A 16,372-nucleotide genomic window follows, 5' to 3' on the forward strand; every position below is an offset into this window, starting at 1 on the left:
GGTCCCATTTCACTTCTTTTGATGCTCCTAGTAGTTTTGTTAAGTCTTACCCTGTAATTTTGCTTTTAATTTTGATTCCTCTTTATGACCTAACAATAAAAAGGATGTATGATTTTTATAAAAATAAAAAAGGTATTTCTTTCTATCAGCAATGCTGAATAGGTTGAATATGCTCATTTTTAGTAATCATTTTCATTTCACTTTTTATGATAGTGCCATTATTGTTAACATTGTTATATTAATCTATAATGCTGAGTTAAGAGTAAGTCCTCAAAACCATTTACTAATTAAAAGAACAAAGAAAAGTAAAACAAAATACTTTTAAAAATATTTATTTATTTTTATTATTAACTTAAAATTGTTTGATACGGCACATGCACGCACGAGAGAGAGATGGGGTGAAGGGGCGAGAAAGCAAGCTCTCAGGTTTGGGACTTGAAGCACAGTTGGCCATGTGGGAGTCCAGTGCCTCAACTACCATGCCACCTGCTGGCCCTGACAAAATGTTTTTTAGGCAGAACTAATGTGCTTTCCATCCAAGTCTTGACAATATAATTTTCTTGGTATAGACTCAAATTTGTATTCCATAACATTCAAGATTAAAATAAATAATATTTTAAATTGGGACCAGCAGTTAGCGTAATGGCTATATCGCTGGACTCCCACGTAGTCAACCGTGGTTTGAGTCCCGGACCCGGTGGCTTAAACTCACACCGGGCGCATGTGCATGCATGCCCATGATCCCGAGAGGAGAATGGAGGAGAAGGGATTGTGGCGTGGCCATCCCCCCTGGGGATCTCTCTGTCTCTCTCTGTCTGTCTGGCAAGCGCCCTGAAGCAAAAACCTCTCAAAAAAAAAATTTTAAATATTTTAGCAATCCTAACATTTTTAACTGATGAGAGATGGTCATGAATTTTCTGAGACTAACATCTAAATGAGGCATCTTTCTCTACCTTTAACATGTCGATAAGCAAAGAGTGATTGTTTCTGTACAATTCATGATCACATTGACAAACACTTAAGTGATTTGTATTTCATTTACACAATTTGTTTTGCCATTTCAGAAAGAATTTGAGTATACACTTGGAAGCAAATACACCAAGGTGGCTCCTTCAAGTGGCATTATTTGGTTAGCATATATAGTCATATTGGTCTGGGCCCACTAACACTTGAATGGAGGTAAACTGAAAGTTTCTTTGCTGACTGAAATACACATTGCAAAGTAAAATAGAATCTTCTATATTAAGCATTTAATTTCAGATTATTTACCTGGGTTGGACTAGTTCATCCAGATCTACCTATTTAAAATATGAAATGGGATGAACTTTTGCTATCTGCTATGTGACCTGAATGTGATCTGAAAGCATGACTTAGCTTTTTTACCTGATGAAGAAGAAATGTAATCATAAAAGATAAATCCCTCTGAAAGACTAAGCAAATGCTAAAATAAAATAAGTTTTCCAAATGTATGTTTCAAGTGTATTTAAACATTTTTAAAACTGTCTTACAAATTGTTAAAAGTCTAACTTGCAGGGAAGTCTGTTTTCAAAGAAACAGTAAATACTGATACCACAAAGAAGTTATTCCTTATTTATTGTTTTTAAGCAGGTTTCTATCTTTTCACTGATATATGTGTGAGACAGATTATTTCACTGACACTATTAAATTGATCACTTTAACATATTGGAAGCTCACCATGATTTATGAAAACCATGAATAATTCAAATAACTTATTTCAGCTAATAGAGTTGATTTCCCCAAAATTCAGCCTTTACAAAGTATTATTAGACAAAGTATGAAAACTAAGTGAGCTGAATTTTCCTGTTCCAAATTTTGTTCAAAGGCTAGGAGGTATATAAGTATAAAAAATACCCAAGGAATCAGATCCTAGAAAAGCATGGAGCCAGATGAAAATGATGATAACAATAATAACAAAACAATAACTACAGTAATATTTGTTGAGTCAGACTCATGAGGCAGGCTCTGTTCTAGGGGTTTTACACACATGAATTCATTAAATTCTCACAATAACCGGGGTTTCACACATATGAATTAACTAAATTCTCACAATAACCGGGGTTTTACATATATGACTTCATTAAATTCTCACAATAACTCTACAAAGTAGTCCATTATTAGCCCTGTTTTATGAATAAAAATTCTGAAGCACAGAGAGGTCAATAACTTCATCACCAGTCCAAAAGCAAGAAAACATTCCCATGAACGGTTTTAGAGAAGAGTTATTACTGTATACACATCATCATGTCAGCATTATGATAATATTTACACTATAATAACACATATAGGCAGTGGAGAGAGAGCGAGAGACAAATCTGTTCATTACATGAGGGGACACATCAAGTAAAGAAGTTGATGTGACTAGTGCTCAAGCTGATGTGAATAGCCAAGATATGGAGCTGGGATTCAAGTCTAAGTAATATGACTTTAGAAACTGAGGACTGTAACTATAATAGAATTCTACATTCCCTGCCATATAGCTGGTAAGTTGCAGGTTATTCACTTTCAGAACTTGGAAAATAGAGGGCTTCCATATGTTCTTGCCTCATCTTTTATCAAATTACTTTTTATGCCACCTTTAAAACACAGCACTGATCACTTCTTTTTTTTTTTTTTTTGAGAGAGGTTTTTGCTATAGAGCGCGTGCGCTCGCCAGACAGACAGAGACATAGAGACAGAAAGGGAGAAATCACCCCCCAGGGGGGATGGTCACGCCGCAATCCCTTCTCCTCCATTCTCCTCTCAGGATCTTGGGCACGCACGCACACATGCCCGGCGTGAGATTTAAGCCACCGGGTCCGGGACGCGAACCGCGGTCGACTACGTGGGAGTTCAGCGACATAGCCATTACGCTAACTGCTGGTTCCCAGCACTGATCACTTCTTAAATAACCAGTGTTGTTTGTAATGAAGTTAAGTCATACTCAAGATGGACTATATAAAATAGTATAGCTAATAAGCATTATTTTGCATGTTTTTAAAAAAATATTTGTGAAAGTGATAAAGTAGAAAATATGAAATAGTGCTCTTGCTCTCAAAGGCTGTATGTATAGTAATTAAATGTATAAAATAAAAAATAATAATAATAAAAATCTTGTTGGGAAGACAAGATTACCCCTGTCAAAAGTTATTTCTCCATATCTTTAAACTTATCATTTTCCTCATATGTTCACATGGCATTTATCCTCTATTACTACTGTACCAGTGTCTTCCAAACTATGCTTCTTGAAGGTGCAAATTTCTTACCTAAAATACTGCCTGCTGATAGAAACCTGATCCTAAATGAAAACACGATGGTCTTTCATCAAGTACATTTTTCTTATTATGTCAGCAGTATGGGATTTGGCCAATTATACCACAGACAGAAAAACTACAACTCCTGGCAAGAGCAAATTTAGGAACTGGAGGCAGACAAGAACTGAACAGTAATACCATTGGTACTATTAAACTCTGCTTTTGCAATTACTGACACTTCTTCAAGTATGTAAAAAAACACCATAATCTATAAAGATATATTTTAGCATAGATGTCTAAGATTGAGTGGTTAGCACAATTACACTAATTTCTCTATGAACATAACAGACAATTATCAATTTTTTTTTGGGGGGGAGAGATTTTTGCTATAGGGCGCGTGCGCTCACCAGACAGAGAGAGAGAGAGACAAAGAGACAGAAAGAAAGCAACCACTCCCAGGGGGGATGGTCACGCCACAATCCCTTCTCCTCCATTCTCCTCTCAAGATCTTGGGCTCATACACACACACGCACCCGGCGTGAGTTTTAAGCCACCGGGTCCGGGACGCAAACTGCGGTCAACTACATAGGAATCCAGAGACGTAGCCATTACGTTAACTGCTGGTTCCCAATTTTTAGAAATTATAAAGTCAATTTCAACACAAGATTGTCAATTTGTACTTTTTAAACATTTAGGCATCACCAAGGAGAGAATTTAATAAATCACATAATATAATCAATCACACCTATAGTACCATTGTATCATTTTGGGCAAGAAGCACAGATGAGCTGATTTTATTGAAACAAAGATGCCTCATCAACTTCTAGGAGATATAAGCAAGAAAAGTAAGGTGATCCTTTGCCAGTAAGTTAGAGATACCAGCTGAAGAATGCATGACATACTACTAATTAATGGCATCTAAGAGTAGAAATTGTTCTCAAAAGAATACCAATACTGTGAGATGGACCTTCAACCTGCATCATCATAGCTATTATTCAAATGGTTCAGAGCAGGCCCTAATTAGAGGTGGCAATTACTGGTACTTAAAGGGCCTCTGTTAACAAGAATGATGACAAATAGTAAACAAAAACAGAGACGTGCCACTATGTCATTAATGTTTTGCCCAATTATTACTGCTCCGCTCCAATGATTAGGTCAAAAGGTCAATAACTTCATCACTAGTCCAAAAGCAAGAAAACATTCCCATGAACAGTTTTGGAGAAGAGTTATTACTGTATACACATCATCATGTCAGCATTATGATAATATTTACACTATTATAACACATATAGTCAGTGGAGAGAGAGAGAGAGACAAATATGTTCATTACATGAGGGGACACAGCAAGTAAACAAATTCCTTTTTAATTACTTATTTCTTAAGAAGACAAATAGAAATGTGAAGAAAAGATAAAGGCATAAGTACTTTTCTTCAATGTTTATCAAACTTGAAGCAGAATATAGGAAGGGCAAGATACAGTATAATAGTTAAGAAAAAAGATCTCTTATTTCTCTGGCAATTGAGTTTCTGGAGTTGAAGGCTCTGTCAGATTTCCTCAGGACTTTAAGACTTCATTTCCAGGCTGTAGAAGCCAACAAAAAAGGAAAGACAGGAAGAAACCAAATTCTCCATCTTGGGAACACAGCTTATTCCTTCCTCTGGGAGTTAATTATCTTATTTCTACTTAACTGGATCATTTGCCCAAAATTAATTTAACTTAATATATACTGAGTGTCTTATGTATGAGATGCTCCCACTCCTATTACCTGCCTTGTATTTATTTCACTTTTCTACTAGCAACTGGGCAAATTCAATGAGAAGGAATGTGTACACAGTTCAAAGAAGTTTGATAGACAAGCAAGATGATGCCATTGGCTGAGATAACTGAAGACTTCCCATGAAATTTCAATTCATTGTGCCCTTTTAGTTACCATTAGCATGGATAACTGGGAATTGATGGTATTCTCATTAGTCTTTACTATGAGGCCATGGAGAGATTATTTTACTGAAAGGCTATTTGGCTGGTGAAACCTGACCTGAATATTTTTCTGGCTAAAATCATCTCTTCCGTGTCATATGGCATAGGACTTTGGGCAAAAATCAAAGCTCATATTCAAAAAACAAACTGTTCTCCCTATCTGCACTTCAGCTGCATAAGTCTCCACTAAAGGAGACTTTTTGTTTGTTCTGGAGTACTTTCTTTCTGTTTAGTAAAGAATGCAAGTTGGGCTCTTGAAATCTTCACAACAAACAACTTTGTATCCCTTGCAACTGGTATCTAAACCAACCAACTTCTACTTCAGACAGCATGGGATATACCTTCACAACATATGCATGTTAGAAAATCCAACTGTGAATTGACATAATAGACCGTGATCCAAACCGGTTACAAAAATAATTTCATTTTTGTAAGATACTATTTACATACACCTGAGCATAGAAATAAAGATGAGTTGTATATAGCACATATCAATTAACCACAGTTATCCAAGTATGTTGAGATTACTACTGAATTTTGTTTTCCTTATTATTATTTATGTTTTGAATGTTTAACAATGAACATTTATTTTAAAATCAGAAAACAACAATCATGTTAATATAAATTTTGCTTAGGGCCATCTGATTGTTTAGCAGTCTAATAGACATATTAAATATCCATTTGTTTAATATTTCCATGTTCTACCTTCCAATAAACTGAGATCGACCAAAGGTAAAATACCTGGAACACATTTCTTTACTGCTTACAGAAAGACCTTTATTGAATTATAATTCAATATTTTTCCAATTCATTTTTCTGTTTGGCATTTCTTTATTGACTCTTTGTAAAGGGTTGCAGATGGTCTCCTGCACTACCCAGAATGTGCTCTATTCAAATATCCCTTGGTCAATACTGACTGAGTGAGTGGGAGATAGGAATAATCTCTGCGGATGAAACTGTCAAATTTCTCTGGTCAACAAATCCAAAGTTTTTCTATTAATCCTTTCAGGAAGCATAAGCCAAATTTAGAGTGCGAGTGCTATTACCTACCAAGCCAGATTTTAAAAACATCTACTCTTTCTGCTTTCTTCAGATAGCCTCTATTCTATTTCATCTTTAATAATGTTATCTTGCACCCATTCTTTCATCTCTAACCTGTATCTAATCTTTTTAGAAGCAAGGAGGCTATAAATTTTAAATGAGTAAAATATTCTTTGCAAATGACCTTGTGACAATATTAAAAGTCCAGATGGTTTACTCCAAGTACCCAAAGTCAGAGCCTTGGTTTTTCTTGTCCCACCTTTCTAGCCCCTATTCTGTTGTCCTTCAGATTTCTGTCCAGAAAGTAAAAATTCTTCCCAGTTTATAAGTAGAGAACCTTTATTTCAAAGACCATGAGTGACTCAACCAATACCACACAGTAAGCAACAGAAGACTGACCAGAAACTAGGTCTCTTGATTAAGCATAGTCCTCTTTCCGTTAAACTATGAGGACATTCCAATCCTACTGAGAAGTCAGGGAAATCTAAGACACATAGACATAAAGGCACATATTTCTAACCTTCCTCACAACTTTCCTTTGGCTAAGCTTACTTGGGTTCCTAAATAATTTCTGTCCTAGTCTAAGTCTTTTAACTCTCAAATAGTAATACTGCCTCTCCTAGGAATTCTGGTTACAAAGCTCTTTACTCATTCACTTGGATCATCGTTTATGTATTAAATAGTGCCATCTACAAAGGACTGGGCTTCTAGTCAAAAGAAAGAAGTAGCTTCTTCAGAGCATTTCTAGAGGCAGACTGTATGGTGAACAAAACACTGAATTAGAAGACCTTGGTTTTAATTCTGGCTCTGTCTGGGACTTGCTGTGTGTCCTTGCACAAAGTCACTTGATCTCACTGGGTTTCAAGTGTCTCATCTTAAAATGAAGGTATAATATAATTTGGCTTGTAAGAGAATTGTTTTTAATAGTTTCCACTTATTAAAAGCTAACTATGTGCCAGTCACTATGCAAAGAACTTGGTGTACACAATCTTATTGATTCTTCAAATGACTAAGTTCACACTTACTGTCCTATTATTTCCTCCATTGTACTAATAGTAAAACTAAAGCTAGATAAGTAACATTTCCAAAGTACATAAATATGGGATGAAGGTGGGAGTTGGATCTAAGCTAATTCCAAAGTCATCACGCCAAAGCCCACTGCCCCCACCAAAGTAAAAATAATGCAGAATGTGCTCTGTAAAATTAAGTTATCTAATCTTAAGATTTTCTTCCTGTCCCTGCTTTCATCTACTTAAATTTCTCAGATGTGAATAGGTCTAATCTCTGGTTCACTTTGCTTCTTTCTATTGTCCAATTATCATCTGAAATGTCACTCCAAGTGAGAATCTGGAGAGAAAAAAATGCCTTTGGCTTTCACAATAGAGAGGTTCTGAGTAGGCTCCATAAAGGCTGCGATTTCTGTCTCAAACTTTCTAAGTAGCATCGTCCTTCCTTTCAATCTTTTGGTGACTTGCCTCCCTGAGAAGTCCAAAGGCCCACGTTCAGCCAAAAAAGAATGTCCAAAGTTTTCCTCCTGATCAACAGAATATGTGAGAATCTAGTCCCTTGAAGATCCAGTTAACTCACCTTACAAAGCAGTAATGGACTCGATTAAACATATGAACAATTTCTCTCCCCAGAACCACTGCCAGACTTGGCACAGGCTTGTCCATTAGAAATACATAATTGAATATTTTTAACAACTCAATTCTTCACCCTTACTTTGATCAATAGTTCATTATCTAAGCTAGATCTGCCAAAAGGGCAAATTCTCCAGCCCATTTGTCCCATATTTGCATAAATATTATGCTGTGCATGTTACGCTCCTTTGAACTTCAAAAGAGCTTCCTGGCCTCATTGACTACAACTTTAACAACAAAGCATAATGGAGTTACAGAAAGATCTCTGCCCAGCTAAAGACCTCAAACCTTCCTGATGCTGGACAGTAACAAACTTTTATATAAGCAACAATGGCTCATTCATCCATTGCAATGCACTATCAGTATTTTCTGATTCCTGAGCCTGTCTTCCCCATTCTGAGAGAATCTGTAACCAGGGCTAATTACCTACCAGCAAGTGACAGCACGCACCTTTACCATTCCTTGTAAAAAGGGCTTTTTGCAAATAAAGCATTTTTTCCAGTCCTCTTCAGATTTCTACACCAATCACAGAAGCACCTTTGACCATTCAGTCTTTCCCCTAATGCCACTCTGATGTTCCAAATAGGAGAGTAAGTGGGCTACAGAGAACCCTCCTTGACCTAGAAGCTTATATTCCAACCAGTCCTTGAAATCTCAAAAACTTTGGCTTCCTTGGATAAAATGGTGTCAGACAGCAAAGCGAGATGCTTTACCCCTACATTTACAGGTTTACTGTAGTTTTCCCAGCTTTTTAATTAAAAATTCAATATAATTTTAAAAACCTCTTTTTTTATTTATCTGCTCCCATAGCTACCTTCCTCTAGAATTGAACAGTAAAAATATGGGAAACAAGATGTTCTTCTACTTTGAAGGATGTTTTCCCTATTGTAAAAGTAATACTTGCCAATCATTAAAATCTCAGAATTAGAAGCAGCACAAAGATAAAAAAAAAACAACATTTATAAACCTACCATCCAGACATTTTTAAAAATTATTTTTCAACTGTATACCATACATGAATATAAACAGAATAGAGAACTATGGGTAACACCCCAAAATACAGTAGGAGCAGAATAAAATAAGAGAATATAAAGTGGAAAAGACCTTTCTAGAAATAAGAAGAAATATAAAAACCCTACAGGAAATGAATGAATTTTGTCAATTTGATTAAATCAAAGTTTAAAACTTCTATATGTGAAAATACAACTTAAAGTTTAATGTAAATGTTAGACAGATTAAAAAATATTTGAAATATAGAAGGTTAGTAACAAAATTTGAAACAAGTTAATAAATAAGCTTTCACAAATTAATAAAACAAGAAACCCAACTAAAAAATAGGTAATTCACTGAAGAAATATAATTGAACCAAAAAGTAATTGAAAAAGTGCTTCAGTAATAGTTAAATATCAAAGAAAAACTGAAATATGATTCCCCTAGTAAACTGGCTCCAAGATACAAAGATTAATCCTACACTTGTTTGGGTCGGCATATGGTGTGGTGGTTAAAAGCACTGGATCCCCACATGGTCAACCATGGTTTGAGTCCTGGACCTGGTGGCTTACTTTATCCCCTTCTCTCTTTTTCTATCTCTCTCTCGTCAAATTAAAAAATAGTAACAAACAGAAATAAATAATTCTTTTAAGAAGTAATATGCTTGGTGAAGGAATTAGAAATGGCTTCTCCTACATAAAAAGGTTTTTTTTTTAAATCCATGGAAATGCATATTGTAAAAAGAAAAAAAAAAACTGTGTATGGATTTCTTCCTTTTTTTTTTGCATCCATATAAACTTATACTTTAATTCCCTTTATCCATGAACTTTTTCAAGGGCTCTCATAGACTATGGGAGTATAATGTTTTAAATTTACATTTAATCATATTTATCTTTACAGTTTACAACACTACTTTTTCCAGCACGAATACCATGCATATCAGTCAAGATAAAGGCATATCTATATACATTACCATCAGCAAATAGGTTTTTGTTATATTTTTGTCGATTAAATGTCCTTTTTTTTTTTCTTTCCCTGGTCCCATCCCTCCATCTATTACCCACTCCTTTATTATCCCTATCTTACTTTCTGTAGTATTTACTGCTGCCCTTCCTGCTTCTATATACCTTCTAAATTTTCAGTTTCTGCTATGGAGTACAGATAATCGGTATATATTGAGTGGGGACATACACTGTCTTTCATAGTCTGGCTTCATTCGCACAGCATTAAGTCTTCCATATTTGCCTACTTTGTATCATATGTCAGGGTCTTATTATTTTTTATGGCTGAACAGTATCCTATAAAGTACATATGCCACATTTTTTTCAATCCAATCATCTGTTTTTGGACATCTGGATTGATTCCATATACTAGCAATTGTAAGTAATTCTGCAATAAACATGGATGTGCAAGTGCTTTTCCAAATGAGAGTTTTTTCTATCCTTTGGGTAAATACCTAAGAGTGGAATTACTGGGTCCTATGGTAGTTCTATTTGTAGGCTTCTGAGGCATCTCTATATTGTTTTCCAAAGTGGTTGTACTAATTTGCATTTCCACCAACAATGTAGGAGAGTTCCCTTTTCACCACAACCTCACCAGCACTTATCATTATTTCTTTTTTTTTTAATTTTAGCCATTCTGACTGGGGTTAAGTGGTATCTTTTCTTTTTTTGTAGGTTTTTGCTGTAGGGCGCGTGCACTCTCCAGAAAGACAGAGACAGAGAGATAGGAACTGAGAAATCACCCCCCCAGGGGGGATGGCCATGCCACAATCCCTTCTTCTCAATTTTCCTCTCAGGATCTTGGGCACACATGCACACATGCCCGGCGTGAGTTTAAGCCACCAGGTCCGGGACTTGAACCGTGCGTGTTGGCTACATGGGAGTCCAGCAGCATAGACATTACGCCAACTGCTGGTCCCTCATTGTGGTTTTGATTTGTGTTTCTCTTATGATAAGAGATGTCAAGCACATTTTCATATGCTTTTGGGCCATTTGTATGTCTTCTTTGAAGAACTGTCTGTTCAGTTCATTTTCCCATCTTTTAATTGAATTGATTATTTTTTTGTGTGTAAGCTGCTTGAGCTCCCTGTATATTCTGGTTATCAGACACTTATCTAAGGTATAGTTTGCAAATATATTCTGTTGGAGTATGAATTAATACAACTTATTTGAAGGGCAATATGGCAGTACTTGTTAAGATTAAAACTAAACACATACTTGACTAACAATCACTCACGAGTACTTGCACAAGTGCCTAGAGGTGTTCCTTAATGCCTTACATATAATAGCAAAAACTGGAAGCAACTTAAATATCTACAGATAGACTGGTTAAATAAACCATGGCACAGTTATACGATTAGAAACTATACAGACATTTGAAAGAATATGGGACTGTTAGGTTGCGATGGTCATGTTCTGAGCTGGAAAATGTCCTAGACCCATTGCTTAGTAAAAGCAAGTTACAGAAAAAAAAATGTCCATAATACTTCAGTTTTGCAAAAGAAAAAACAGACATGTATATATAATTTCATAACACAAAAGAGTTTGGAGGAACACATAGCAGACTACTAACAGTTTGTTTCTCTTGGAGAGTGGAATGAAAGTTAAGGGATACACCTTTTTAATGAAGCCCAGATATTGTCAAATTGTTTTATATAATGAGCATATATTAATTTTATAATTCAAAAAATTAAAAATAAGTTGATAAAAGCATTTTCCATAGCCACCAAATTTTTTATAGTATTTTTAATGGCAATGACATTACTTACTGCATTTAACATAACCATTCCCCTTAGTGTCCTCATTTCTACTAACTTCTCAGTGTTAGAGCTGCAATATAAAACTCTGTACACACATAACATGAACATGTGTATTTATATCAAGACAACATATATAGGACATATGCTTTGAGGTTTCCCCTTCAATGGAGATGACTTTGCACATCTTTGAGATAGTTAGCTTGGGTGTGGCCACTCACTGGAGAATGACCATGACCTTAGCTTCATCATTTGACTATAAACCTGAAACACTAGACCAGAACTAGTGCCCTATCACTTTGACACCGATACTATCAAAAGGGATTGGGACAAAATTATAGGCACAGGGAACATTAGAAATTAGTATTTCTTCATACGTAACACTAATTTTTAAGTCACATCTTTCTTTAGTTTGTCAACTAAGGTCTAAAGTTCATGAACAATATTCCTTAATTCTTCATAAATAAGGAAGGCTTCCTAGAAGAGATGGTCTTCTGAGAGTTACAAATTCCCCATGAGGCCATCGGTAACGTGCCATAAAGAAAGTTTCTTTCTAAGAAGAGAAGGATTTTTAAAAGCCCAGCTGATATTTCTATCACATTCATTTAAATCAAGGACAACTTCTGGAAGAGGAGGGCTCTATGATAAACTATATATTCAAGTAAAAGGAGAAGCAGGGAGTTTGAGGAATTCAAAGGGAGAGGCTGACCTAAGCTTCCTTGCTGAAATCATGCCCTCCTAAACTTTCTTTTGTGTTCCAATTATACTAAATATCCCCACAGACCACTCATGCTTAAAAGCCTAATCAAAAGCACTATTTCTCCCAGGGAGAAGATTACATTTAATATTTAAAAAATCATAGTGTAATAGAAACACACTTAGTGATGGAATAGGTTTGGCACTGTTCTCCTTGTCAGCAAGCCTTCTTCCTGATATATTTAACTTATGCTGATAAAGGAGATACATGTGTAAGGGATGAGCTTCAGACACTGCTTCAACTCCTACCAGGAATATTTTCACAGCTTCTTCTCATGAATAAGTTCAGTGGAGCAGAGAATGCCCCTCTTGGACCAATTCCACTTTGTGCTTCTTTTGATGTAGCCAAAAGGGAGAACTAGAGCTAAGGCTTTTCCTACAAATTTAGAGTAAGCACCCACCTCAGAGTGGCTGCAAGTGGCCCAGTAAAGGTGAGGCTCACACTGTGCAAATGCAGCAGAAAGCTCCTCACAAGAACAAAGATGTCAATGGTTACTTATAAATCTCCCAAATGTGATGGCAGGGAAGGTTATTTATCTCCCCCTTCCTGCCACTCTCTGCTTTCTCCAATGTGTTAACCCATCATACGGATCGCTGACTTTCTAGAAATATTCCCTGGCTTTGCGGGGATGTTCCTTTCAACAAATGGCATCCAGTTTGCTAATGGTCCCTGGGATCTCAATTTTCTGAAAGAGTTTTTCATCTCAATCTAGTTCATGTAAAGGTTTCTTCTGTGTTTTTCAGCATAGCTGAAAGGGAATAGCTGAGCTTGTTTTACTTTTTTTTTCTTTTCTGTGTTATTCTTTTTCACAAACAGAAAACCTTTACTGAAGAGTCTGAAATTTGGGAAAAAATCCAGCTCATCTGTCAGATATTTCTAGAGTTACGTAAAATGGAATGAGATTTGTACAGTTTAGAATGGGAAAGGGAAATAGCCTAACGTGTCATGTGTTCTCTGAGATGAAAACTATATGATAATCAGAAAAACAGCCCCAAATCTAGTTGGCCAGATTCAAAGGGCTCATTCTTTTATCAGCTCATGCATAAACCAGGAAGATTCACTTTCTTCTCTTAGAATAATGGCATGACTACATTTGGGCTAAATCACTACTTCTACAGATTATAACCACATTTTCAAAGAAATGATAAAAAGTATATTATTTTTTAAACTCAAGACACTTACGTTTTACTTGTTCTGTTTTGCTTCCTTCTAAGAAAAGAAAAAACAACAACAAGGAAAAGATGTATTTCATGCCTCCCATTTTCCACGTCTTTCTCATTTGGACCACTGCAAACAGCAACTCAGAACCTTCAGGGCCTGGTGTACTCAACCTGTTGGAAAAGGGCAGAAAAAAGACTTAACACAGCTCTTCTGCAATTCATGGAAATCTTTGATGCTCAGGCTTCTAACTTGGTAGAATAACAACAAAAAATGCTGGAAAATTTATATAGGTGCAAGCATTACATGCCTGCATTAGAAAAAGGATTTGCTCCTCTTCTCTTGAAAATATTGTGGGAGAAAATTCAAACAAACGAACATGCATTCCTACCCAATGCTGAGACGAAATCCTTACAGGCAGGTCACAGGAAAATAAAAATTAATTTTGAAATCTTCCTTTCTAAGGGAATTAAAGTTGATTTCTCAAGAGATTTTCTTTGGGAGAAAAGGGAAACTCGAGTTTGCAAAACGGCTATTTTGGCAAACAAAAGTAAAAGTAATCAGCATGAGATCCAAGCAATTCCTGAAATGAAAGTTAACTAATTACAGCTTCAAGACTACTGCTATCATTAATCCTTCAGGGATGAAGTACAAATTGATCAATCCTTGTCTATGAGATCTATAAGGATCTTCAGTTTGGCTACTGATGTTAGAAAAGATAGATGTAATTAGCAAATGGGTGTAATTAAACACTTAAGTTTTACTGCTTAGAATGGTTCAGACATTCCTCTCCTAAGAAGTCTGCTGTGACATGGAAATTTTAAATGGACCATTTTTAAAGGAAATTAGACAAATTTAAACAGGTAATTTGTTCACCTTCCACCACCATGCAAAAAAACCGTTAAACAACTACAATTCCATTTATTCAACTATAGGATTGGCATTTCTAATCTAAGCAGTAGAAATCTTAAACCTTCTGAGTCCTGGAACACAATGTTTGCTGTAGCTCATGTTCAGTCACAGATCATGTCCATAGACTTTAGAGTCTACAAAACTCCTCCAATCATTTGAAAATACAAGGAGTTTTCTAAAAGATCATTGAAAGTACATATTATGAAAAAAAACTATATACAGATTTCAAAAAATTCTGCACCAAAATAAATTCATACTTTTACATTCAATCTGGGGTTAACCCTGGATGACAACTGAGCTCATTGCTTTTTTTTTCAGAAGGTCTAACCTAAATACTGAAGCATAGAGAACACAACAGACTGCAAGATGATCATTTTAAAGAATTAAATGTCTTTGGGTTCTAAAGTAGATGGCACAGCTACTACTTTACATGCTATGAAATTGCTCAGATTATCAAAAAATCCATTGTTTACTATTATTAATATGTAACTGAGGAAAAACTGATCATAGAGAAGAATTTATTGCAATCAGGCAGAATTTGCAGCACTTATCACCTTCTTTTGTCTATCTCCTCCATTCTCCTTAAAGAAAGACCCAATTCTCCTAGGATATGTGCTTAGCCTTCTGAATGCCTGGGCTCGGTCCTCTCTGTGAGTTTGGGTTCTGCTTTTAATCAGTCAGAGCATCTCTATCCCCTGAGAGGTATCAGGTTCCCTTGTAGCAAATCATTTTCATTAATAGTTTAACACAGCCACCCACCTCAATGAGGTTCTTCCTGAGCCTACTTTAATAAGCTTATCCCTCCAAAAGAGAGGACATTTTAACCACTGAAATCCAATTTATCACTATCATAAATGGATCTCAGAGTATATTTTTGAAACCACATTTTTCAGATCTCCCCATGCAAGAACCAACAGGGTTGTTTTTCTTGTACAATGGTTAGGCGATTCAGGAACAGTAGCATTGCTTCATAACTCAAGCTGGCAAGAAAACAGATCTTAGAAGATTTTTGCTTTTCTTGGGTCCCAACTAATGTTATGAGCAAATAGAAAAGTTAGTGACTAGAGAGCAATTCATCTCTTTTGGCATTCCCTGTCATCTGTGTGGCCTCCCAGGCTGTGATGGAGAACATCAGAAAATGAATCGCTTTATAAATACTCGCTTTTGATTTACAAGATCCTGAAGTCCTGCCTTTGTATTCTGTGTGGAAATATGAACCAAGAAGAGTTCCCTCTCTAGGTTTCCCCACCATTCAATTTCTCTTTATCCCTTTAACTTTTTCTTTTCAGGGAGGGGTTGGTTCAAGACATTTGTTGAGACTGCAGCAGTAAACACAAGCAAGCATTGCTCAGCAAACATGCCGCCTCTTATTCTTGCAAAGAGCCAAACTGTCCTTAATTTTTCAAATTATACTTTGACCCAGTTAACTGGAGTTATTTCTGCATTAACTCTCTGTCTGCTTCACACAGGCTGTTGTGCCACTGAACTTGTACTGGCTCTTTTACAGGTTACTTAGAATTATAGTCATGGACATGTTTTAGGGGATCCAGGACCCAAAAAGAATGCAACAAAGAAAATAAAACCCTAAAACTAACACTAGGAGTGGGAGTGGGATGGGAGGGGAGGGTGAGTGAACTTTACAAAGGAATAAGAAATGTGTCAGCAAAAGAAAGGTATCCATTAAGGTACCTTCATGCAACAAGCATTCACATTGTTCCTTTGTGTCAAGCAAAGGGATCAACTGCTCCTTGCCCAGCTGTAACTGAGGGACAATCTGAGCCATCAGATGTCAAGAGCCAACTCTCAGAACAGCTCTCCTGGGTAGAACAGAACCGAAGAGGAATCCCCAAAGGAAGGCTAAGGGATGAGCACATGTCAGTCAGTTCT

General features: G+C 36.1%; 1 protein-coding gene across 4 annotated transcripts in view; it reads right to left on the bottom strand.

Moving 5' to 3' along the window:
• CHRDL1 (chordin like 1) overlaps nucleotides 1–13,743 on the bottom strand; it is a 166,186-nt gene extending 152,443 nt beyond the window's left edge. For all 4 annotated transcript variants that reach the window (XM_006167720.3, XM_006167719.3, XM_014583899.2 and 1 more), the window contains exon 1: nucleotides 13,598–13,743. In XM_006167720.3, coding sequence (XP_006167782.1) covers nucleotides 13,598–13,694 — 97 coding nt within the window. In that variant the 5' untranslated portion in view covers nucleotides 13,695–13,743. The remainder of the gene's footprint in view (nucleotides 1–13,597) is intronic.
• Nucleotides 13,744–16,372: the final 2,629 nt, after the last annotated feature.

This window comes from Tupaia chinensis, unplaced genomic scaffold (genome assembly GCF_000334495.1).
Source record: "Tupaia chinensis unplaced genomic scaffold, TupChi_1.0 Scaffold144991_2, whole genome shotgun sequence".
NCBI lineage: Eukaryota > Metazoa > Chordata > Mammalia > Scandentia > Tupaiidae > Tupaia > Tupaia belangeri.